This window comes from Anabrus simplex, chromosome 1, assembly GCF_040414725.1.
Source record: "Anabrus simplex isolate iqAnaSimp1 chromosome 1, ASM4041472v1, whole genome shotgun sequence".
Lineage (NCBI taxonomy): Eukaryota > Metazoa > Arthropoda > Insecta > Orthoptera > Tettigoniidae > Anabrus > Anabrus simplex.
The window spans coordinates 845,714,516-845,740,770 of NC_090265.1; the positions used below are offsets into that span (position 1 = coordinate 845,714,516).

Below are 26,255 nucleotides of genomic sequence, written 5' to 3' on the forward strand. Positions count from 1 at the left end.
AGAATGACAGAAATATGGGCGCAGAGGAAGGCAAATGCACGCCTCTAAGGTACTTTGCATAGTCTTAATGGGCTTATTTGTATATAATAATAATAATAATAATAATAATAATAATAATAATAATAATAATAATAATAATAATACTCTAACAAAATTGTTCAAGCTAACGAATGTCGAATTGTGTTCCAGAGTAGTTCTTTAACGTGCCCTTAGCCAACGACAGAGCTTTTGCAAACAAAGAACATCAATTGGTATCAACCTCTTATCTTGAGAACAGAAGGCCGCTGGCAAAATGACTGCGCCTCAAAGGTCGTGGTAGATACTTCACCTAGGAGGATAAGAGAGGCTGATGACTCGATATTTAATGAATTAATGGTAAGAGGTTAAAAGGCAGAGGAAGCTAGTACTAACAGGAAAGAGGCAGGTTACAAGTCATTTTCTTTGTTGACGCATCAAAGCCTTCGACGGACTCGCTTTTTAACTTCATGGAGGGGCGCAAAACTTACTCAGCCCTTTGCCTGTAATCCTTCATTAATGACCTCGGCGTCCGGCGCAAGTTTCACGGCAAAAACTTTACTCGCCAAGGGAGAGAAATGTCGCGATCGATGAGCAGACGTACTGTCTTCAGATTCGTGACAGTCCTGACTTCCGTGATATTAGCATCACTTGTTTCAGAATAAGTTCTTCACAGAAATGCTGGGAAGAGTCTCCACTACCTTTGAAGCTTACATCTGAGATAGTAGGAGTGTACTTTTCTTTATTGCATTTCCCTCCAAACAAGGGCAGGTTCCTCACCATGGTATATCCTTTCTATCCGAATAGGTGACTAAAGGGGGTGAACCGCTCGAGTCTCAAATTAGGAGGGTGTGTTGGCGACCACGAGTCCCTCAGCTGAGTTTGGAATTGCTTCCACTTTGTTTTTGCTAGGCTTCTCGCTTTTATCTTTCCTGTCCAACCTCCTTTGGTGAACTCTTGTTCCTTTTTGGACTATTGCAGGAGGTTTGGTTACGTCTCAAAACTCACGGGCCAAAATTAGTATAAAATAGTATACTTAGGGAAAAAACATGACGAACTCGCCTCACACCACTACTCTCCAGCGGCAGTCCGGTGTCTATTAGCGGCTTATAGGATTTACGTCTACTGTAGCTGGAGTTGCCAAATCATCTATTGCACTCGACACGAAGAAAGGGTAAAGACTGAATGCAGTGTGAAAGAAAGTGGTTTGGCAACCCCTCCAGACCAAATCCATGGTTGAATGGTTAGCTTGATGGCCTTTGGTCACAAGGTTCCCGGGTACGATTCCTGGCAGGGTCGGGAATTTCATTCATAATTGGTTAATTTCGCTGGCACGGGAGCTGGGTGTATGAGTCGTCTTCATCATCATTTCATCCTCATCACGACGCGCAGGTCGTCTACGGGAGTCAAATCAGAAGACCTGCATCTGGCGAACGAACGTGTCCTCGGACACTCCCGGCACTAAAAGCCATATGCCATTTCCAGACTAAACAAGGATCACTTAGAACTCATGAACTCAGCAGGGTGTGATTGACTGCTGGCTTCCAACACGCTTCCAGTAACTGAGGCCGTCATGCTTTGTCCCTCACGACTACAAACTACAAATTAGTAGCTAAATCAACATTCTAATGAGTCACAACATTCACGAATCCGGACAGCAGATGATCGCAGGAGGGATGAGGTGCGTGGTGACTTACGCTGCCCTCAAACCATGTTTTTCCACCCACGTTTACAGCAGGATATTCCATGTATTGTTAACAGGAATTATCACCCTACAACAGACCAAGTTCTCCAAGTATAGCACTGATCTTTACTCAGTTGTTCTGCTTGGTGTCATCGAGCAGTGCACAACATGGAATTCTTTACTTCGCAAAAGGGTAAACTAAATTTAATTGAAATTGCGTATAGCTTTTAGTGCCGGGAGTGTCCGAGACCTGCCAGATGCAGGTCTTTTGATTTACACCCATAGGCGACCTGCGCGTCGTGGTGAGGATGAAATTATGATGATGGCACATACACCCAGCCCCGTGTCAGCGAAATTAACCAATTATGATTAAAATTCCCGACCCTGCCTGGAATCAAACCCGGGACCCCTGTGAGCAAAGGCCAGCGCGTTAACAATTTAGCCACGGAGCCGGACACTAAATTTAATGGACAACGGTTGTAGGTTTTATAAGCAGAGAAAAAACAAGTCGGGCGAAACAGAAGGGTCTTCACATAAAAGACTGTCGTCCGCGTGTGCCGGTGAAGTTATAATTGCAAGTGATACTGGCGTTTTAAGTGAAACAGCTTACCAGTATACCTGGTGACCATGGTTTTCTCAACCTCCCGTCGCGTACGCCTTGTGCGACGCTACACGACAGGTCCACCTCTTGATGAGAGAGGTGCCAATTACAGGAGACCACGCAATTCGGCTGACGCTAGCAATTGATCTTTTCGCACAAATTCGCGCCATATTCTCAAATTACATTTCTCCGATTACATTTTCAAATATCTGCATTCTTTATGTGGAACTATTCAAAGAACTGGCCCGGCTCGTGAATTTTGAGACTGGTCAAGGTAAATCAACCTACTCTTACTAATCCTCAGCTTGGAATTCGTGAATTGATACTCGTTTTGAGACTCGGGAGTTCTGAGACGACACGTGAGGTTTAAGGCAGCATGCCTTTCGTGAAACAACATGATTTTTCAGGTAGAAATTCCAAAGAGTGGTTGACTGGGAATCGAACCTCAGCCCATTCAGGTGTCAATCTGGCGAAAATGTCACTATGCTAATCACGTCACCAGTAACATAATAATAATAATAATAATAATAATAATAATAATAATAATAATAATAATAATACGTAGAATTTACAGTAAAAGAGTATCATAATGAGTCATTTCAAGACGTTCCGAAATCTCCTGTTTCATTCATCAAAGGGTAAAAACTGTACAAACATAGCCCTTTAGTGACGTGTATAATGGGAACCAAGTGGCTCACCTGCGGTAGTCGAGTAGGTGGGTACAGGCTCGGGCGGGTAGCGGTGATGCGAGTGGGGATGGGTCGGAGCCATGGACTGTGCCCCACCCGACAGCAGTCCCTCCAACTCGTGCGGCGGAGATCCCTTGATGAACATCCCACTGTAGTCGCTGCTCTGCGCCGTGTTGGAGTTGTTCGAGTGTTCGGTCAACACTGAAATGAAACAGTAATACCTGTTACTCAACAATCAAACAAAAAGACAACCAAAAACCTACACTGCCTGACAAGAAAAAAGCATAATACTTGGATTTTTTCAAATATTACAAATTTAATGAACCTGCTTTTTATAAAAATAAAATACATTTCATTCTACGAATTTTCCCACAGCTTGAAAGGTCTACGTGTGTAAACTGTGCCTTGGCGTGGCTTTGCTGCTGGATGTCCTTGACACCAAGTTTATGTATAAAATGAAATGAAATGGCGTATGGCTTTTAGTGCCGGGAGTGTCCGAGGACAAGTTCGGCTCGCCAGATGCAGGTCTTTTGATTTGACACCTGTAGGCGACCTGTGCGTCGTAATGAGAATGAAATGATGATGAATACGACACTTACACTCAGCCCCAGTGAAGTTAACCAATTAAGGTTAAAATTCCCGACCCTGCCGGGAATCGAACCCGGGACCCCTGTGACCAAGGGCCAGCACGTTAACCATTTAGCCATGGAGCCGGACACCAATTATATGTAGAAGGTTGTATTCGGCATTGCTTGTTTCTGTGGTGTTTTATGTATATACTAAGAGGTATTTATAGGGTCGAACATAAACATCGAGTCCCCAAGTTGGAGGAGTTAGCCACGAGTGGTTAATATACCCTACCCATTCGGGACACGAAACCACGACCCTCTGAACCGAAGGCAACAATACTGACTGATCATTTCAGCCAAAGAGCCGGACATAAATTATAATCAATACAAACATTAATAAAAAGTCAATTATAATTAATGTAATTGCAAAATAAACTTCGGAAACTTAATTTGCCTAAGAGTTACTCTCCTTTTTGGCCGGCAGTGTACTTTGTAAGGAACCTGAAATATCATATATCTTCTTCTTCTTCTTCTTTATCTGTTTACCCTCCAGGGTCAGTTTTTCCCTCGGACTCAAGGGCAGTGTCCTGGAGCTTCAGTCTCTGGGTCTGGGATACAACTGGGGAGGATGGCCAGTACCTCGCTCAGACAGCCTCACCTGCTATGCTGAACAGGGGCCTTGCATGGGGATGGGAAGATTGGAAGGAATAGATAAGGAAGAGGGAAGAAAGCGGCCGTGGCTTTAAGTTACTGTAGGTACCATACCGGCGTTTGCCTGGAGGAGAAGTGGGAAACAACGGAAAACCACTTCCAGGATGGCTGAGGTGGGAATCGAACCCACCTCTACTCAGTTGACCTCACGAGGCCGAGTGTACCCCGTTCCAGCCCTCGTGCCACTTTTCAAATTTCGTGGCAGAGCCGGGAATCGTATCCGGGCCTCCGGGGGTGGCAGCTAATCATACTAACCTCTACACCACAGAGGTGGACAAATATCGTATATCATTAATCTAAATACAGAAACGATTGAAGCATGCATTTCCAAAACTAACCTTGCCTACATGTTTTAATGGTTGAGTTAGAGGTTTCTCCGCTTAAATACACATCTTTTCGTGCACAGTTTATTTACCAAACCTCGTCTTCTCCTGTAAAAATATTCGTTTAAAGAGACTAGTTTTTCCAAAACAAGCCTTATCCGGTCCTGTAGATCTTCCAAATAGCTTCTTATCTGACTACATTCTTATTATTATTATTTTGTTTTTTGCAATTTGCTTTCCGTCACACTGACACAGGCAGGTCTTATGGCGATGATGGGATAGGAATGGGATATGAGTGGGAAGGGAGCACAGAAAACCACCTTCAGGGCTGCCAACACCGAGTTCGCACCCTCTATTTTTATTTTTTGTAACTTTGACATATCTTACGAATAATTGCTTCAACCGCAATAATGATTATATTTAAGTGGTGGGCCTTTCTAAGCAGGGATATTTGTTATTTTACTGCGTTGGACAAAGTTAAAAGGAGCACTATGGTAGCCGTATTAGTTTATTTGTTCAGTAAATATACATCCAGTCATATAAGGCAAACACATTGAATCCTCCGTTTGATATTCTTCATACTCTGCCGGCCTCAATGGCTCAGACGGTAGAGGCTCTTGTCTTCTGGCCCCAACTTCGCAGGTTCGTTCCTGGCTCAGTCTTGTGGTATTTGAAGGTGCTCAATTACCTCAGCCTCGTGTCGGTAGATTTACTGGTATCTTAAAAGAACTGCTGCGGAATTAAATTCCCGCACCTCGGCGTCTCCAAAAACCGTAAAATCATTTAGTGGAAGGCGAATCGAATAACATTATTATTATACTTTTTACAGCCGGTCAGGCAGAGGAATAGAAAACGTCATAAAGAGGAAGGACACCATCATCGACCCTGCAGAAATACATATCATGGTACATTAGGCATGTAAAAAAAAAACAGAAAAAAACATTTTGAGTTTCTCTACTTGCAAAACCACATCAAGAACAAAAGAACAGGCCATGAAGGCTCCTGAAAGGGTGGAAGGTAAAGGCTTCCACCATCCGTAACCTCGGCACTTGGTGGGGTTGAGTGATTAGGTCTACTTCCGGCCACCTTCGCCCCCAGAAATTAACCTGGTACTCAGTTTTGGTGTAGGCTGAGTGAACCTCAGGCCCATGTGCACCGCCGGAAGTGGAAATCTCGTTTCTTAAATTATACGACTTCCTGACAGGGAATCGAACCCACATCGTTCCGGGTGATGCAGAACCAAACCACCAATAATTATCTCTATTCCTTCTCAATATATTCATTTTTATTTTATTATACTCTAAATGTACGTCGGACAAAAATCTGTCGATTTGGTATTGTTCATCAATCGGATAAAGAAAGAATTCATGTTTTATTTGCTATTTTTTTTAACGTTTTTTAAACTCATGGAAGGTTCTCGGCGACACAGTGATGTGAGAGGACTTGGGTTGGAAAGGTAGCGGCCGTGGCCTTAATTAAGCTACAGCCCCGGCATTTGTCTGGTGTGAAAATGGGAAACCACGGAAAACCATTTTCAGGGCTACCGACGGTGGGATTCGAATTGAAGGTTACAGCCACGGGGCTAAATTGCTCGGTGAGCACAGGTTTATAACTAGAAATAGGCTTCTGACACTGACAGTATCAGTTTCCTGAGGTGGTGGTGATTAGTGGTGGTGATTATTGTTTTAAGAGGAAGTACAACTAGTTTCCTGAGGCCCAGGAAGTCCTTCATTTTCACGGCTTTCGTGGTCATTCCTTTTATTTTGCCGATAATTCCGTTCTTCGAAGTGAAGGACCTCTTCTACTTTTTCCTCTGATTAGTAGTAAGGAAGGACGGTTGCATAGTCGTACTTCCTGTTAAAACAGTAATCACCACCACGGTCTCTCTTGTTAGTATGGAATTTCTTCCCAATTGGCTTTCTTTCTTTCTGTCTTTCTTTCTTAATCTGTTTACCTTCGCGGTTGGTTTTTCCCTCGGACTCAGCGAAGGATCCCACCTCTACCGCCCCAAAGGCAGTGTCCTGAAGCGTGAGACTTTGGGTCGGGAGGATACAACTGCGAAGGATGATCAGTACTTCGCCCAGGCGGGCTCATCTGCTATGCAGAACAGGGGCCTTGTGAGGCGGATGGGAAGATTGGAAGGGATAGACAAGGAAGAGGGAAGGAAGCGGCCGTGGCCTTTAGTTAGGTACCATCCCGGCATTTTCCTGGAGAAGTGAGAAACCACGGAAAACGACTTCCAGGATGGCTAAGGTGGGAATCGAACTCCCCTCCACTACTCAGTTGACCCCCGAGGCTGAGTGGACCCCATTACAGCCCTCGTGCAACTTTTCAAATTTCGTGGCAGAGCCGGGAATCAAACCTGGGCCTCCGGGGTGGCAGCTAATCACACTTACCTCTACACCACAGAGGTTCCTCAATTGACACAGTTTATTTTTTTGCCTCAACAAAGGAAGACTTGGCTAAATACACAACATTAAGGCAATGCTGAAATGTTGAGTCCGGCACGGCTAAATGGCTACCGTGCTGGCCTTTGGTCCATAGGGTTCCGGGTTTAGTTCCCGACTAGGTCGGGGATTTTATCCTTCAGGCCTTTCGGAGACCTCACGACGTTATCATACTACTACTACTACTACTACTACTGCTACTACTACTACCGGGCGAGTTGGCCGTGCGGTTAAGGTCGCGCAGATGCGTGCTTACATTCGGGAGATAGTGGGTTCGAACCCCACTATCGGCAGCCCTGAAAGTGGTTTTCCGTGGTTTCACACCAGGCAAATGCTGGGGCTGTACCTTAATTAAGGCCACGGCCGCTTTCTTCCTGTTTCTAGGCCTTTCCTATCCCATCGTCGCCATAAGACCTAGGCTATCTGTGTCGGTGGGACGTAAAACAAATATTAAAGAAACTACTACTACAATAATAGCGCCTCCATGGCTCAGGCGGCAGCTCCCGCCTCTCACCGCTGGGTTCCGTGGTTCAAATCCTGGTCACTCCATGCGAGATGTGTGCTGGACAAAGCGGAGGCGGAACAGGTTTTTCTCCGGGTTCTCCGGTTTTCCCCGTCACTTTTCATTCCAGCAACACTCTTCACTATCATTTCATCTGTCAGTCATTAGTCATTGCCCCAGAAGAGTGAGACAGGCTTCGGCAGCCGGCACAGTTCCTATCATCGCCGCTAGATGGGGGTTTCATTCATTCCATTCCTGACCGGTCAAATGACTGGAAACAGGCTGTGGATGTTCATTCACACAGCAATAATAAATTGTTGTTATAATGCCACGATCGCTTCCTTCCCACTCCTAGACTTTTCCTATCCCATCCTCTCCATAAGACGTATCGTGTGTCGGTGCGACGTAAAACAGATTGTTAAAAAAAACTACTACTGTGCAAGAACTCGGCTTAAAGCGGCACGCCTTCCAAACACATTAAATTGGATAAGTACTGAAATTTCCTGATGCTAGTCCGCCTGTAGTCTTGGGCGTTAAGACGTCAAATCTATATGTCTGACACCATGGTTATCAGGTTCGAGTCCCGCTGCGTAGAAGAGTCGGTGTCATGCAATTTATAATCACTAGGTTGCGTGCCAAAAGCCTAGATTCAATTCAATTCGGAACCTCTCCTGAGTGTTCTTCTGGAGTTAGGGCATATGACGCTGTTGATAGTGACTCGGTCCGTCGCATGGAGACGTTAAGCCTTGAGCAGACTCCCTGGTTCTTTCGACAGGAGAACACAATGTGACGGCACCAGATTTCACCCTCTGCCTTTTGTTGTAAACAAGGTTGGGTTTACAAAAAACACAACTTCTTTATTTGCTTCACATGTAAAATTACAATATTTACACTAACAAAACTGAAAGTTATCTCGAAGCAAATTGAACTATGAATTTGGAAAAAGAGTCTGTCTTTGTACACTATATACACGTTGGAGTATTCACGTTCACTACTATTTCGGAAATATAGTCCTTGTGACATGAAAAGTTCTTGATAGTCGAAAACTATCAGAAGCACTGACGTAAATATCTCAGAGAGTCCTTCCTTGTTGAAGTGTCTGAGTTCATTAACGTAAGTTCAATGACTGAAGAGTTCCTACTTAGCAAAACTAAGTTGATAATGGGAGCTCGCATTAGCTAGGGAATGATAGTGGCATATAATGGTAAGACTGGGCATGGACAGCGGAATAGACAAGAGGAGCGGTACCCGAGGTGAGACCTCTTACTGCCAGAAATTCAGTCCACCTGGCCGAAGCACATTTTCAAGAGGAGTAGCCTCCGTGCTCGACGTAGGGTGTATTCTGGAGCTGGACACCGGGGTCAGTGGGCGTCTGGACAGACTAGGAGCTCCTTTTTATAGCACACACGACGTTCCAGGCACGCGCACTGAGAGCTGCGCGTCGAGGCTCGAAGAATAACACACTGGCACGCGTGTAGCTGGCTGGCGGATCGAGAAGGGAGCGACGGACATACAACACCTTTCTTTTGACATATGTCACATCATTCATTTCATCTCATTGATTCGTCTGGTGAGTTTGAAGTCAAGAAGGGCATCCAATCGTAAAAACTCGCTATGAAGATTCATCTCACTTCATACCTGACCCCGTAAAGAAACGGGTCAAGGGTTGGACTGAAATTTCCTGATGCTGCCGCCAAACAGTATTACAACCTCTACCACCAGAGTGAAATATGGTTAGAGGATATACAGTATTAAGCTGATCGACCTTCTCACACGTAAAGAAGCTGTAAAGTTATACAGTAGGCCCTATTTCAGTTACTTCGGATTAAGCCGTCCTTTATAGAATTTTTGCCGGACTGAGTCGTTCAGACGGTAGAATGTTGGCATTCTGACCCCAACTTGGAAGGTTTGATCCTGGCTCAGTCCGGTGGTATTGGAAGGTGCTCAGATATGTGAGCCTTGTTTCGGTAAATTTACTAACATGTAAAAAAGAACTGCTGCGGGAAATATTCCGTTCACTGTGGCATCTCCGAAACCCGTCCAAAGTAGTTAGTGGGACGTAAAACCAATACGATTATTATTATTATTATTATTATTATTATTATTATTATTATTATTATTATTATTATTATTAAAATAAACAGAAATTGCGTATGGCTTTTAGTGCCGTGAGTGACCGACGGCATATTCGGCTCGTCAGGTGCAGGTCTTTTGGTTTGACCGTGGTGAGGATGAAATGATGATGAAGAATGATGAAGATGACACATCCAACACCCGTGCCAGCGAAATTAACTAAATGGTTAAAATTCCCGACCCTGCCTGGAATGGAACCCGGGTCTCCTGTGACCGAAGTCCAGCACGATTACCATTTAGCCATGGAGCTGGATTATTATTATTATTATTATTATTATTATTATTATTAATCTAATTAATCGAGCGTAGCTTGGGTGTATTGTACAGGAACAGTTGTTAAAGTGCACAAATTAACGTGAATGATTTGTTAGCTATTATAATATTCGTCTGTGAGTTTGTATTAGTGCTACTCTATCACTTTAAAAACATAATGGAGTTTCTTATAGCAGTCTTGAAACAAGCTGGCCTAATCAAATTGTAATACCTGAAAAGTAAAGTTGTTCCATTACAGGTAAAATTTCGAGTCCTGAAGAATTCGAAAATAGACCATAACAACAAGTGTAATAGATGTATAAATAACCGAACAAGAAATGAGACAATAACGTGAGTTGGCTGAACAATTTACATTGCCTTCCAGCGGGCTAATGGCTGCACAGTAGCTTTCTCTTATCGTCTCCAAAGCGAATAAAGAAACCTTAATGGCGGGTTGCAGACTAGAGCTATCACTTGCTACAGGCTGGAAAAGAGATGACTCCAGGCTATTTTGACTTCATCGGAGCGCAGCTGACAGTTGTCGTTTGCAAGAAAGGTACAGGAGCGCAAAATAGCAATCATTATTATTCTAATTCTTTTGTGATAAGTGGGAATTAGTACGTAGGATTTGTAGGATCATATTACTGACTTCTGTCAGGCTCCTCACTGCAAACTGTCGAACTACTGTGGTCAGCTTTTGTTCTCCTTTGACCTTGGCAGATTTAGCTCTGCAAGGCCTAGAAAGTCGTTCGTTTGTTTATTATTGCAAACTGCCCACCAATCATAAGAAAGCCGGGCTGTGTGGCTCAGACGGTTGAGGCGCTGGCCTTCTGACCCCAACTTGGCAGGTTCGATCCTGGCTCAGTCCGGTAGTATTTGAAGGTGCTCAAATACGTCAACCTCGTGTCGGTAGATTTACTGGCACGTAAGAGAACTCCTGCGGGATAAAATTCCGGCACCTCGGCGTCTCCAAAAACCGTAAAAGAGTAGTTAGTGGGACGTAAAACAAATACCATTATTATTAATCATAAGAAAACTGAAGATCTGAGGTATTTGATGAAGTAAATTCCAACAGAAAAATGATGTTCAAAATAGCGATGTTTGGTTTAGGCTTTGCCCGTGATTGTAAATTCATTCTTTATAAATAATTAAATCCGTTAGCAGTCACAATTTGTATTGTATCTTCTTCATAAGGAGTTTCAGACTCTAGGATCCATCGTCACGTCGCAAAAATGATGATATTCACTTGTTGCTCTAACCAATACACAACTGTTTCTAAAGAGTATTATCCTATTTCATTTAAGACTAAGGGCTACGTGCGTTATGAATTCATGACATCTATGTTCGGTCAGTTATACGTCCGTATGTATGTGTGTGTCGTCTATAAAATATACTACCCGCCCCCTGAAGGGCCTTGGCCTACCAAGCGACCGCTGCTCAGCTCGAAGGCCTGCAGATTACGAAGTGTCGTATGGTCAGTATGACGAATCCTCTCGGCCGTCATTCTTGGCTTTCTAGACCGCTATGAAATATACAGTATCTGATAAATTTAATGAATGAAATGAAAATCCACAGCCTGTTTCCAGTCATTTGACCTGGTCAGGAATGGAATGAATGAAGCTCCCATCTAGCGGCGAGGATGGGAATTGTGCCGGCTGCCGAATCCTGTCGCACACCTCTTGGGCAATGATTAATGAATGATTAATGAAATGATATTGGAAAGTATTACTTGAATGAAAGATGACAGGGAAAACCGGAGTACCCGGAGAAAATCCTGTCTCACCTCCACTTTGTCCAGCACAAATATCACATGGAGTGACCGGGATTTGAAGCACGGAACCCAGCGGTGAGAGGTCGGTGCGCTGCTGCCTGAGCCACTGAGGCTCTATTGATAAATTTAATATTTTTTTAAATATTAACTTTCAATTTTATCATTGAGCATGTGTTGTGGATCTATTAATTGATGTCCATAAATTTCTAGAGTTTCTAAAATCCTTTCGGATGTGTGTGAAAAATGGTGAGAAAATTTGGAATATTTGATACTTCGTTTCCTGTGTCATGCAGATGTGTAGTAACTCCTGATTTTTTCACGCTTATGTAAAATTTAACATCAGATTTCAAGGATTTGGAAATTTATCGAACGTTTCCCTTGATAACGTATTCCAATCCGTTACTTCTCGCCCCAATTTGTCCTCTTGAATTCCAACTTTACCTTCATTCATTACTACTTTTTTTAAAAGCTCCACTTATGCTTGTTAAGAAAGGTAAGGATGTAAAACAGAGGGCATATAAGTCTCTGGTAAGAACCCAACTGGACTGTGGTTCCAATGTTCCACGCCAACTGTCCGCTGACAGCTCGAAACATACTACATAGTTGAGCATCTCCTCACCTCAGTCCCAAGTCTTCCCAGCCTAAAGTTTGCAATATTTTCGTAACACTGCCCTTTTGTCGGAAATCACCCAGAACAAATCGTGTTGCTTTCCTTTTGATCTTTTCTAGTTCTCGTGTCTGGTAGTCCTAGTTGTGGGTCCTGTACATTGGAACCACAGTCCAGTTGGGTTCTTACCAGAGACTTAGATGCCCTCTGTTTTACATCCTTACCTTTCTTAACAACCGTATTAATATAACTACCCCGATTAAAATCATTCCTTATGTTAACACCTAGGTACTAACAGTGATCCCCATGAGGAACCATCACCCCATCAACACCGTAATTAAAATTCAGACGACTTTCCCCTTTGGTGAAACTTGCAACCTAACTCTTCATCTTGTTTGTCGTCATGATCACGGTAGACGTGACCCACCCTCGTCGGAGGGTGTACTTTACAAGGGCTGCATTAGCTATCATTTACCACACGATATTATCAGTGACAATATGGACATAATACACTGTTTCTCTACCTCGCACCGAACCAGACATGTCTTATGACGGCGATGGGATAGGAAAGGGCTAGGGGTGAGAAAGAAGCGGCCGTGGCCTTAATTAAGGTACAGCCCCGGCATTTGCCTGGTGTGAAAATGGGAAACCACGGATACCATCTTCAGGGATGCCGACAGTGGGGTTCGAACTCACTATCTCCCGGATGCAAGCTCACAGCTGCGCGCCCCTAACTGCGCGGCCAACTCACCCGCAAATATGGACATAAGAAATTAGTCTATGCCTTTTTCAAACGCAAAACGACAGGCCTAAATCGCATATAAAGACACGGTGGATTTTTAGAACAGATGGATATTATAGTCCCTAGCATTATTTCAGAACATATTGTCTATAATAACGCTGTCAGTAAGCGGCTTTTGTCCTAAAACTTCCTCAGAAAGGAAACGTAGTCTCAGTTAACATTGCACTACATATTATAGGCTATTAAATTATATACCGGGCGAGGTATTTGTTGATATAACGTCAGTGAATCCTCTGAGTCATATGTTCTGATGCTATCCCGTCCGTCATTCTCAAGAAATGTCGGGCTAGTTACTGTTGTGTGGGGTGGCAGCACAAAGCGCAGATCACACTAATGAATTGGGAATGCTAGTTACGCATCACAAGGAGGGCAATCAATTAGTCGAGTCAGCTAATCAACCCCCACAAGCCATGCTCGGTGCGTCGGGTCGTCTCCTCAGACCGGGGATGTGGTATGTAAGCTACTTCATATTCCAAGTGCTCTCTATGCACAAAATTAAGATTGCAATTTATCGTGATGTCACAACCAGTGCTCTCCTGGCAATTGTTTTCCCCTTTTCTTACCCCTATTCTGGATTCGTATTGACGTTCGTACTATGCGTGGATTATTAACTAGTAGTCCAACTCGTTGGCTGAATGGTCAGCGTACTGGCCTTCGGTTCAGAGGGTCCAGGGTTCGATCCCCGGTCGGGTCAGGGATTTTAACCTTCATTGGTTAATTCCAATGGCCCGGGGCTGGGTGTTTGTGCTGTCCCCAACATCCCTGCAACTCACACACCACACATAACACTATCCTCCACCACAATAACAAGCAGTTACCTACACGTGGCAGATGCCGCCCACCCTCATCGGAGGGTCTGCCTTACAAGGGCTGCACTCGGCTAGAAATAGCCACACGAAATTAAAAAAAAAATTAACTAGTAAGTAAGTAAGTAAGTAAGTAAGTAAGTAAGTGATTAAGTCAAAGCAAAAGTCATCTCTAAGTGTCCCGAAGTTTAGGCAATAATAGGTTAGTTTGTTTGCTTGTTGTTTAAAGGGGCCTAACATCTAGGTCATCGGCCAGCAATAAGTTAGAATGCAAACCAACTTACCTGGTAAGAACTATCATCTTCCCGCTCTTCCGTGGTGTAGCGGGAGTAACCTATATTTTAGGGGCTCTAATAGGCCGGGAACGTATTGTTTACGCAAATCTCACAGCAAAACTATTGTTCGGGTAGAGTGTACTTGTTATTTGCTTCAGTATATTTGCAGCTTAAAGACTTCCACAGTCCACAACCTCGGGTCTTGGTGCGGTAGAATGGTTAGCTCTACGCCCGACCGCCTTTGTCCCCAGAGATTAACCTGGTATTCAATTTTAGTGTAGGCTGAGTGAATCTCAGGCCCATGTGCACTTACTACGGAAGTGGAAATTACGTTTCTTAAATTTTCCCACTTCCTGGCGTAGAATTAAGTGACTCACTTTTCTTTTTTTGCAGCGAAATTAGGACAGGCCCTCTCTACAATTAACCACAACATTAAAGTTATACAATTATGTAATGGAAATAGCAACAAAAAACATATAAAATTAAATATGGAGATCAACCAATCAATCAATGATATGCATTTGGGGCTTTAGCCCATTCCCCCCTGCGGGTTGAGACGGCAGAACAACACCCACGATATCTCCTGACTGTCGTAAGAGGTGACTGAGAGGGGCCCCACGGGCTTTGAACTTGGGAGCGTGGTTTCGCAACCACGAGGCCCCTTAGCTCAGTCCTGGCATTGCTTCCACTTACTTGTGCCAGGCTCCTCACTTTCATCTATCTTCTCCGACCTCCCTTGGTCAACTCTTGTTCTTTTTCGACCCCGACGATATTACGTATCGAGACCTAGGAGGTCTTTCATTTTAACGACCTTCGTGACACTTGTCTTTCTTTGCTCGATACCTTCATTTTTCGAAGTGTCGGATCCCTTCCATTTTTTCTTTCTGGTTAATGTTATATATAGGATGGTTGCCTGGTTATATTTCCTCATAATACAATAACCACCACCACCACCACCACCACCACGACCTTTAGCCCGTGTGGCAGATTCCCTATCAGTTGCTCACCTAGCCTTTCCTTAAATGTTTTCAAAGAACTTGGAGATTTATCGAACATTTTCCTTGATAAAATTATTCCGTTCCGTAATTCCTCTTCCCATGAATATTCATCCCAATTTATTGTCTTGAATCCCATTTTTATCTTCATATTGTGATATTTCCCACCTTTAAGAGCTTTTCCAGGCAAATGTCTGGGATATGCCTTAATTAAGTCCACGATCGCTTCCTTCCCACTCCTAGTCTTTTCCTATCGCATCGTCGCCATAAGACCTTTGAAAAATGAAAATGAACTGGCGTTAAGTTATGCTTTTTAGTGCCGGGAGTGTCCAAGGACATGCTTGGCTCGCCAGGTGCAGGTCTTTCTATTTGACTCCCGTAGGCGACCTGCGCGTCGTGATGATGATGATGATGATGATGAAGACAACACATACACCCAGCCCCCGTGCCAGAGAAATTAACTAATGATGGTTAAAATTCCCGACCCTACCTGGAATCGAACCCCGGACCCCTGTTACCACAGGCCAGCACGCTAACCATTTAGCCATGGAACCGGGCGTAATACCTATGTGTTGGTGTGACGTTAAGCAGATTGTAAAAAATCAAGCTTATTCGCCTACTAATGCATTCCAACGCCACCTCTTCACGGACAGTCGGAACATCCCGCTTAGTCTTCCCAGTCCAAAGTTTGCAACATGAGAATAGCACTCATGGATCATTCAACCGTCAACGAACTGGAGTCGGTAGGTCTGAGTCGTCACTTATGGTCTTAGCCAATGGAGTTTCCCTCAGGATAGCAGATGTCACTGTGGTGTCACTGTGCCCGTACTCGTGTTTCGAGCTGGATTTGATACTTGCCAGTAACAACACTATAACAATGGCTCGCTTTCGGACGAAAAATATCTGATTGCCAATTTAGTTGAAAGGCTATTTGCTTGCTATTTTTGAAGATATTTACAGAGTTAAGGTACGATAAAGCTTTCAGGACGCATTTCTCACAAGTTGAAGAAGAAACGCTTTCCCGTCCTCTAAGCTCTCCGAACCTCAACCAACTAGACTTTTATTTGTGGGGGCATTTCAAGGCTTTTTTGTATCGAACTCTGGTACAAGATGCAGAGAATCTTCGTTCCGGTATTGTGGAAGGCTGCGAAACGATACGCAATACTCCAGAAATCAATCAATCAATCAATCAATCAATCAATCAATCAATCAATCAATCAATCAATCAATCAATCAATCAATCAATCAATCAATCAATCAATCAATCAATCAATCAATCAATCAATCAATCAATCAATCAATCAATCAATCAATCAATCACCACTGATATGCATTTAGTTCAGTCACCTAAGTGGCAGATTCCCTATTGGTTGTTTACCTAGTATTTTCTTAAATAATTGCAAATCATTTAGAAAATTATTGAATGTTCCCTTGGTAAATTATTCCAATCGCTAACTCCTCTTCCTTTAAACGAACATTTACCCCAATCAGTCCTCTTGAATTCCAACTTTATCTTCATATAATGATCTTTCCTACTTTTAAAACACCACTTAAACTTATTTGCCTACTAATGTCATTCCACGCTATCTCTCACTGACTGTTCAGAACATAACTTAGTTGAGCAGATTATCTCCTTTCTCCCATGTCTTCCCAGCCTAATCTTTGCAACATTTTCGTAACGCTACTCTTTTGTCGGAAATCTCCCAGAACAAATCAAGCTGTTTTTCTTCGGTTTCTTCCAGTTCTCGAATCAAGAAATCCTGTTGAGGAACCCTACACTGAAACAATACTCTAGTTGGGGTCTTACCACAGACTTATATGCCCTCTCCTTTACTTCCATACAATAGCTCCTAAATACCCTCATAACCATCCGGGATGCAATACGACGGTGGATTGATTGATATATCTCAATGCTAATGTAGGGCATATTTTATGTTGGTAGTTTAATGTTGCTTTAATAGATCGAAGGTGTTTGGCGACGTAACAATGGGAAAGGTGTAGGATTGGAAAGATAGTGGCCATGGTCTTAATTAATTTACATCCCCAGCATTTTCCTGGTGTGAAAATAGGAAATCCTCAGAAAACCATCTTCAAGTCTGCTGACATGAGGTTCTAACCCATCGTCTCCCGAATACAAGCACAAACTTACGCGACCTTATCCGAACGGCCAATTCGCTCAGTAGGAGGTAATTTTTAACATTTCATGTAAAGTTTTCATGGTACTTTCTGTTCCTGTGTGTTTCCCATAATAATTATAATTTCGTGTGGCTATTTCTAGCCGGGTGCACCCTTGTAAGACAGACCCTCCAATGAGGGTGGGCTGCATCTGCCATTATGTAGGTAACTGCGTGTTATCGTGGTGGAGGATAGTGCTATGTGTGGTGTGTGTGTTGCAGCCCCCGGGTCAATGGAATTAACCAATGAAAGTTAAAATCCCCGACTCGGCCAGTAATCGAACCCGGTACCCTATGAACCGAAGGCCAATACGCAGACCATTCATCCAACGAGTCGGATTGTGTTTCCCACGATTAATGCACTATGTAGAGTTGTAGAAAATGAGTTCTACAATGAAATAAAGTGTTTCCGGCCCCAGGTCATACGTAGTAGAGTCATTAAGTTCTTGGACTGGCCGTCTAGTGTCGCTTTAGTGCACTGTAGCGGAGAGTTTGCACCACATGATGATGCTGTGACAGTTCTTCGCTAGTCCATGCAAGAGGAAGTTGCGTGCTTGCAGTGTAAGCAGGACCATTGTCTCTGGTGTGAAGGGTAGATGAATGTGAGCGGCAGAACTTGAGAATGTCGTAGTTTGAGAAAAATATGTTTCAAGTTCTTCCCAAAATTACGCAAATCCGCCAGCGAAACGTTTGAGATTATGAAGCCGAAATCGACCGTATCACCACAACGGGAAAAAAGCCGCGATAAAATGTCGTATGGCTTTTGGTGCCGCGATATCCCAGGATCGGCTCGCCATATGCAGGTCTTTCTATTTGACTCCCGTAGGCGACCTGCGCGTCGTGATGAGGATGAAATGATGATGAAGACAACACATACACCCAGCCCCCGTGCCATTGGAATTAACCAATTAAGATTAAAATCCCCGACCCGGCCGGGAATCGAACCCGGGACCGTCTGAACCAAAGGCCAGTACGCTGACCGTTCAGCCAACGAGTCGGACAAAAGCCGCGATAAGGCAGGTCAATAGACTACATGATCCTTGAACTGTTATCGCCAGTCCACGAACATATTGACTGTAGTGCATAAGTGTACACCGTGTTGCCTACACTGAAGGCACCAGTCCATGAAGTTATTGACTGTAGTACATGAGTGTATGCCGTGTTGCCTGCATTGTAGGTGCCAGTCCACAAAGATATTGATTGTAGTGCATAGGTGTACACTGTGTTGCCGGCACTGTAGGCACTAGCCCACGAAGTTATTGACTGTAGTACATCAGTGTACGCCGTGTTGACTACACTGTAGGAGCCAGTCCACGAACTTATTGACTGTAGTAGTATGAATATGAATGAAAACCTACAACTTGTTTTCCAGTCAGTGACCGGGCCAGGGATGGAATTAATGAAGCCCCCATCTTGCGGCGAGGATAGGAATTGTGCCGGCTGCCGAAGCCTGTCGCACTCCTCTGGGGTAATGATTAATGACTGACAGATGAAATGGAATGGTAGTGGAAAGTGTTGCTGGAATGAAAGGTGAAAGGGAAAACTGGAGTACCCGGAGTAAATTCTGTCCCATCTCCACTTTGTCAAGCACAAATCTCACATGGCGTGACCGGGATTTGAACCACGGAACCTACCGGTGAGAGGCCTACGCGCTGCCGCCTGAGCCACGGAGGCTAGTAGTATGAATATCTATGTTATTATTATTTCGCTTTATTAAATAGCAGGGCTCCGGTAAACATTAGAAGTTAAATTACTCGAGTAAATAAAAAAAGGTTCTAGAGAAACTTTTGTTTATGTGACAATCAGGTTTATCTGAGGAAAATTACGCTCACATGTTAATAGTGTTTATTAACTGCAGTAGCACAACAGATGTTTTATTCTTTGCCAGGAATTCTCAAAAACCTGTAGCAATCTGTCGTTCTGGAAATGTTACCCTCTTGCGCAAACTCTCCACTTCAGACCCATCGAAAGTAACATTCTTTCGTTATCGTCTGATCAGCGTTCTGTGTAGGACACTTTTATCCATTCTGGAATTTGCATCTCTTCTGTTTCAATCGGTCGTAAAATGAAAGTCCTAAAAGTTTACTGGAAATTTCTCTGGATCGTTCCGGCTGAAAGAAAGCTCTGGACTTATCTCAAATAAATTATTTGCTAGAGCACTTCACAAACAGCACAACTTCGACATTCTGTTGCATGGCCATGTTAACAAATAACTTCAAAATGAATAATGCATCCATATTGTACATCTACATGTTTGCTGACTTCATTTCAGATGTGTCTTCAATATATATATATATATATTCCTATTTGACTCTCAGTTGCATTAGCCCTCATTTTGTTTGACAATAAAAATATAGTTCGTAGTCGTTAGTATCAGTGGTTCTCAAACTGTGGTACGCGTACCCCTAGGGGTACGCCTGAGAGTTTTAGTGGGGTGCGTGAGCAGCCTTCAAGGAAAAAAATGATGAGAAATTGAAATATGGAAGTAAATACGAAGAAAGTTAAATATGGAGCCATGCTTCTCTATAAAGTTTCACCTGGACTACGACACATCAGAAAACTGTGTCGCCCAATGCAGGCACACACATCCCATTGAAATGTTGCTGATTCGCAATGTCTGAATTACAGAATTGAGATAAACGATTTTTCATCATTTTTGAGGCTAAATTACAGTGTTTTGTGAAACTTTCATACAAATAGGGTATCCTGTATTGCTTTGTTATCACTGTATTAAAAGTCTTACATTTCTTGTTATGTGCTACAAAAATGCATTTAATTTCAGAATCTCGTACGTGTGTTTAAAAGAATGGTTTACATTTTAAAATGCCAGGTAATTATGCTTTTAAACCTATCATTTAGGGATTTGTTTCGTGGTGGTACAATGAACTTTTAGCCATGACTGAGGGTACAATATCATGATAGTTTGAGAACCTCTGGTTTGACTGAATATCCCACAAATAAATCTTTCACCAGGTACCTGTGGGCAGATGGCTCATCGAAGGCGGCTCCAGAGGGGTGACAGGCATTGCGGCCGGTCCAGCCAGCTCTCCAGGGTAGCTGAAGCCCGTCGGCTGGAGCGGGGAATACGACGGGTACGAGGTGGAATTGTAGGAACTCCAGGGAGGATCAGCGCATCCGACACTCAGAGACGCGGTCGAGTCTGGAACAGACAACAAGGGTAGGCGAATGTTAGGTACTGAGGAGAGCAAAGATTAGTAACAGATGTTAGCGCTAAACTCCTGTTAGGATACACGAAAAAATATGAGATTAGTAACAAATTATTTTACTAACCTCGAATTAGGGTACACAAGAAATATGAGAATAGTATCAGATTTTACTACTAACCTTGAGCTAGGATACACAATAAAATACCAAAATAGTAACAGATTTTATTACTAACTTCCAGTTAGGATACACAAAAAATACGAGAATAGTCACAGATTTTAGTACTAACCTCCAGTAAGGGTGCTAATCTCCAGTTAGGATATACAAGAAAATACGGGATTACGAACACATTTTATACTAACCTGCAGTTAGGATATACAGGAAAGTATGAGATTAGCAACAAATTTTAGTGTTGAATTTGAGTTAGAATACACAAGAAAATACAAGATATATAATAGGCTACATGTTTCCGTTATTCGACTTAGCGCATTTTAAAGGTAATTTCGAGTTATGACCTACAAGAAAATACAACATTAGTGACAGATTTTTCGTGAGAAATTCGAAATAGGACACTTAAGAAGACACAAGGTCAGTAACAAAGTTTAGTAATAAATTCTATTTAGGCTACATAAGAAAACGCAAGATTATTAACAAATTTTATAATTAAACTCGAGTTAGGGTACAGAGGATTAATAACACGTTTTAGTGTTAAATTCGAGTTAAGACACACAAGTAAATACAACCAACACAATCAGTTAAACTAGACAGCTAGTGGAAAGGTTGATGGAGATTGTAACTGACGTGAAATTAGCGAGAAATTTCGTCGATACGTACAGGTACACAATAGCACGAAGATGTTGAACATATATAATTGGGAATGAACACGTGGGATTATTAATAATAATAATAATAATAATAATAATAATAATAATAATAATAATAATAATAATATCTCTACTGCCGTGTGCAGACATTTTTATTGTAACGTCATTTAGGCCAGAAAAAACGGATGTATTCCTGAATTTTTCAGTTATTTTGTTGGGTATATACCAATTGTTTTACGAGAGCTTTATAATATATGCCGACATCGTACGGCAAGGAGTGCTGAAGGGACTTCTGTCAACCCTTGAAATATCCGAGTACCTCAGTGGAGATTCATGCTCTGACCGGACGGAGTGGCTCGGATGGGATGCGCTGGTTTTCTGAGCCTATATTCGATCCCGGCTCTGTTCTTGGTATTTGAGTGTGTTAAAATACGGTAGCGTCTTGTCGGTAGACTTACCGGCACGTCAGGAATGATGCTAGTTTTTAGACCAATTCATTACATGTTACAATTTTAAATATCGTGTGACATGCGACCGAAATCATATTCATGTGTCAACTAGTGGCACGCGTGTCATGGGTTCCTCATTCCTGGTCTAGTAATGCCTTTGACGCAATTAACTCTAAAAGCATATACAGTATTCTAAACTATAGATAGGAGCAGCCTAGCTGAGGTGGCAAAGGCATACTTGATTCCTATAGAAGGACGTGGATTAGATTCCCACCAAGAAGTCCAAAAATTTGGAAAACGAGATCGTCCCTCCTGGACCCGCACATGGCCCTGAGGTTCACTCATCCTAGACCAGAAATGAGTTCCAAGTCAAGTCCTGGAGGGAAAGGTGATCGGGCCCAAATAACCTCTGATGAGGTTACGAAAAATGGAATTCCGTCTTTCCAGTAACCGCCTCTTCATATTAATTCAACATTTAGAGTAGAGTATTTGAAACGTCATGTCTTTTGTTATCTATGCTGCAGTTCCTCGAAGCTTAATGAATTAGAGCTTACTCAAGCGAGAGGTTGTGTGTATGCTATAATTCTCAGACGTTAAGTGGAATACTCCAGACCTTGAGTTCGTTCCGTCCTTCTTAGAACTAATTTTCTTCTTTTACGTAAACCTAAAGCTCAGATCCATCTCAGCTGGGATGCAGTGCACTATGTCTTCTCGTGTGAGTTAAAAGCAAGTTTGTTACTTTCATCAATCTCTTTTTACTCCTTGGCTTTAACCTTTTCACTCCCAAGTTGTTTTCAGCCTTATGTATGCCCCATACTAAATTTTCTGGATATTCCGACAATGGTTGAAACAGGCTAAAAATACCTTCTGTTTACACAGATACCAAACGGTCGTGGAACGTTGTCATTAGCAATAGTTTTCTCTTCGCTCTTTTACCACAACCTGATAATGGCGTGATAACTGTCCACAGCTTGTTTCACTGCAACTCAGTATTAGGGAGATAGTAGGTTCGAACCCCACTGTCGGCAGGCCTGAAAATGGTTTTCCGTGGTTTCCCATTTTCACACCAGGCAAATGCTGAGGCTGTACCTTAATTAAGGCCACGGCCGCTTTCATCCCACTCCTAGCCCTTTCCTATCCCATCGTCGCCATAAGACCTATCTGTGTCGGTGCGACGTAAAAGCAACTAGCAAAATAATAATAATAATAATAATAATAATAATAATAATAATAATAATAATAATAATAATAATAATAATAATAATAATAATAATAATAATGTTCCACTGCAACTTATCTTCACAATACTCCTAAAAGTCAGGATCATCATTATTCCCTGTTGTTATCTGAGTCATCAGTCCATAGACTGGTTTGATACAGCACTCCATTCCACCCAATCCTGTGCTAACCTTTTCACTTCTACGTAACTGCTGCATCCTACATCTGCTCTAATATGCTGTCATATCCATACCTCAGTCTACCCCTACCATTCTTAACCCATACACTTCCCTAAAACAACTCAACAAGTCCTGGGTGTCTTAAGATATGCCCTATCATTCTATCTCTTCTTCTCGTCAAAATTGGCCAAATCGATCTCTTCTCACCAATTACATTCAGTATCTCTTCATTCGTGATTCGATCTACCCATATCACCTTCAGCATTCTTCTGTAACACCACACTTCAAAGGATTATATTATTTGTTTCCTGAACTAGTTATCGTCCATGTTTCACTTCCATAAAATAAAACACTCCAAAACATCTTTTCTTAAGAATACGGCTTGTGCTAGTCTGCATTTTATATCCTTACTTCTGCCATCGTACGTTATTTTACTACCCAAAGTAACAATATCCATCTACTTCCTTTAAGTCTTCATTTCCTATTCTGACTTCATTCGACTGCACTCCAATTTTGTTTTCTTTTGGACGGATTTATTTTCATCTTGTACTCATTACCCAAGACTCCACCCATACCATTCAGCAATTTCTCCAGATCTTCTGCTATCTCAGATAAAATAACATCATCCGCAAATCTCAGGATTTTGATCTCCTCTCTTTGGATTTTGATTCTCTTTCGAAAATCCTCTGTGATTTCCTTTACTGTCTGTTCTATATAAACATTGAAAAGAAGGGGGGACACACTGCAGCCTTGTCTCACTCATTTCTATATTGCTGCTTATTTTTTAGAAACTGATTTTTATACAGATTATAGATAATTCTTCGTTCTCAGTATCTGATACCGATTACTTCCAGAATCTCAAATACCTTGGTCGAATCAGCGTCATCGAAAGCATTTTCTAGATCTAAGAACGCCACGTACGTGGACTTGTCCTTAATTCGATCCTCTAAGGTCCGATGTAGAGTCAAAATTGCTTCACGTGTTCCTACATTTCTTCTGAAGCCAAGTTGATTTTCTCCCAAACAACATTCCTAAAATATAATCTTCCGTCATGCTACCTTTACACTTCTCCACACCCATCTCAGAAGACAGCTGTGAAAGAAAAACGCAAGGCACATAATTATCGTCAAAATAAGGCAAGGCGATTTATGAACCATTCATCATCTGAACAGAGCATGTGGTGAACAAGAAAACTACAGCGTCAGACTGAACTCGGAAGTGGAGAAGAGCGCACTGCTTGAAATCCGAGTTGGTTCGACCCCACTATCGGCAGCTCTGAAGATGGATGGTTTTCCGTTGTTTCCCATTTTCACACCAGGATGGGGCTGTACCTTAATTAACACCACGGTCACTTCTCTCCCACCCCTTTTCCTATCCCATCGTCTCCATAAAACCTATCTGTATCGGTGTGACGTAAAGCAGATTATACAGTGTGATTCAGCAGCCTCTTGCAATATCGCTTACTGCAGCCCAACTAACTTGCACATGGTTATAGGAATGCTATTCCCCTGCAGGCGTACTGTATGGTACTAATGTTCAGTGAGCACATGTTGCACACCATTCTGAACCCTAGCAAAATGTTATATCAACCGTTCGCAAAACATGATGCCTTCAAATCATGAAGCTACGTCCTTTTACCGTGTAACTATTTTAATCTGTCGTGCCTCGTGACCGCGTGTAAGGAAGATGGGTATCAAAGCATAAAACAGTGCAGTAGTCCGCCTCTGTGGTATGGTGGTAAGTGTGATTAGCTGCCACCCCGGGAGGCCTGGGTTCGATTCCCGGCTCTGCCACGAAATTTGAAAAGTGGCACGAGGGCTGGAACGGGGTCCACTCAACCTTGGGAGGTCAACTGAGTAGAGGTTGGTTTGATTCCCACCTCAATCATCCTGGAAGTGGTTTTCTGTGGTTTCCCACTTCTCTTCCAGGCAAATGCCGGGATGGTACCTAACTTAAGGTCACGGCCGCTTCCTTCCCTCTTCCTTGTCTATCCCTTCCAATATTCCCTTCCCCCCCGCAAGGCCCCTGTTCAGCATAGCAGGTGAGGCCACCTGGACCATGTACTGGTCATCCTCCCCAGTTGTATCCCAGACGCAGAGTCTGAAGCTCTAGGACACTGCCCCTGAGGCGGTAGAGGTAGTATCCGCCGCTGGGTCCGAGGGAATAACCGACCCTGAAGGGTAAACAGATAAAGAAGAAGAAGAAGAAGAAAAAGAAGAATGCAGCAATTAGTGTCTTAAACACCGAACCGGATGGCGTATATACTCTGTTCTCATCGTACTACCAGCGTGTTTCCAGCAGTGTAGGGTAGCGGATGTTGTTAGGCGTTCGACGGAATGCGCCAGCGTCGGTTCGAATCCTGCGTCGTTCAAATAGTTTTGCATCGGTATGATGTTTGAATATGTAAACACAGGCCCACGTTTGCCTCATTCAAACAGTAGAATGACGCTGTTATTCTTCTTGTGCCCTGCGCATATTCCGCTGATCAGGACCTGAATGTACTGTAATCTCTGCTGCCATTCGGCATGTTTTCCACAGTGGAATACTTTGACATTCTCCTCATTTATGGGGAAGCAAGAAAAAACGCGTGCGAGGCACTACGTCTGTACCAGGAACGGTATCCCGACAGCCAACACCCGGTTGCTACGACATTCCACCGTGTTGAAAGACACCTAAGAACAAGGGGCGTGATTTCCAACCAGCCACCAGTCCGCGATAGGCCTGTTACATCGGGTGAAACAGAAGAGGCCGTTCTGGAGGCAGCTCGTAATAATCCACACATCAGTACAAGGGCGATTGCACGATAGGTGAACACCACCAGCAGCGAATACTGCATGAACATAAATTTCACTCATACCATCTTGAGCTACACCAAGAGAACCATGGGCGGGATTTCGAAGCTCGAATGGAGTTCGGTCGGTGTCTATTAGGCGGGCTGGACAATGATGCAGCATTCGTATCGCATATCTTGTTCTCGGACGAATCGCGCTTCCACAATAATGGGAACGTCAATCGCCACAGCAAACACTATTTGAGTCCGGACAATCCTCACTGGGTGTAACAG

The 26,255-nt window shown here is 43.0% G+C and overlaps 1 protein-coding gene across 1 annotated transcript in view; it reads right to left on the reverse strand.

Annotated features, from left to right (window-relative positions):
- Positions 1 to 26,255, reverse strand: part of LOC136857241 (runt-related transcription factor 1-like) — a 453,244-nt gene that overhangs the window by 10,919 nt on the left and 416,070 nt on the right. Inside the window, exons 4-5 of the mRNA XM_067135732.2 lie at positions 20,334 to 20,516; positions 2,999 to 3,190 (exon numbers count right to left, since the gene is read on the reverse strand). Coding sequence (XP_066991833.1) covers positions 2,999 to 3,190; positions 20,334 to 20,516 — 375 coding nt within the window. The remainder of the gene's footprint in view (positions 1 to 2,998; positions 3,191 to 20,333; positions 20,517 to 26,255) is intronic.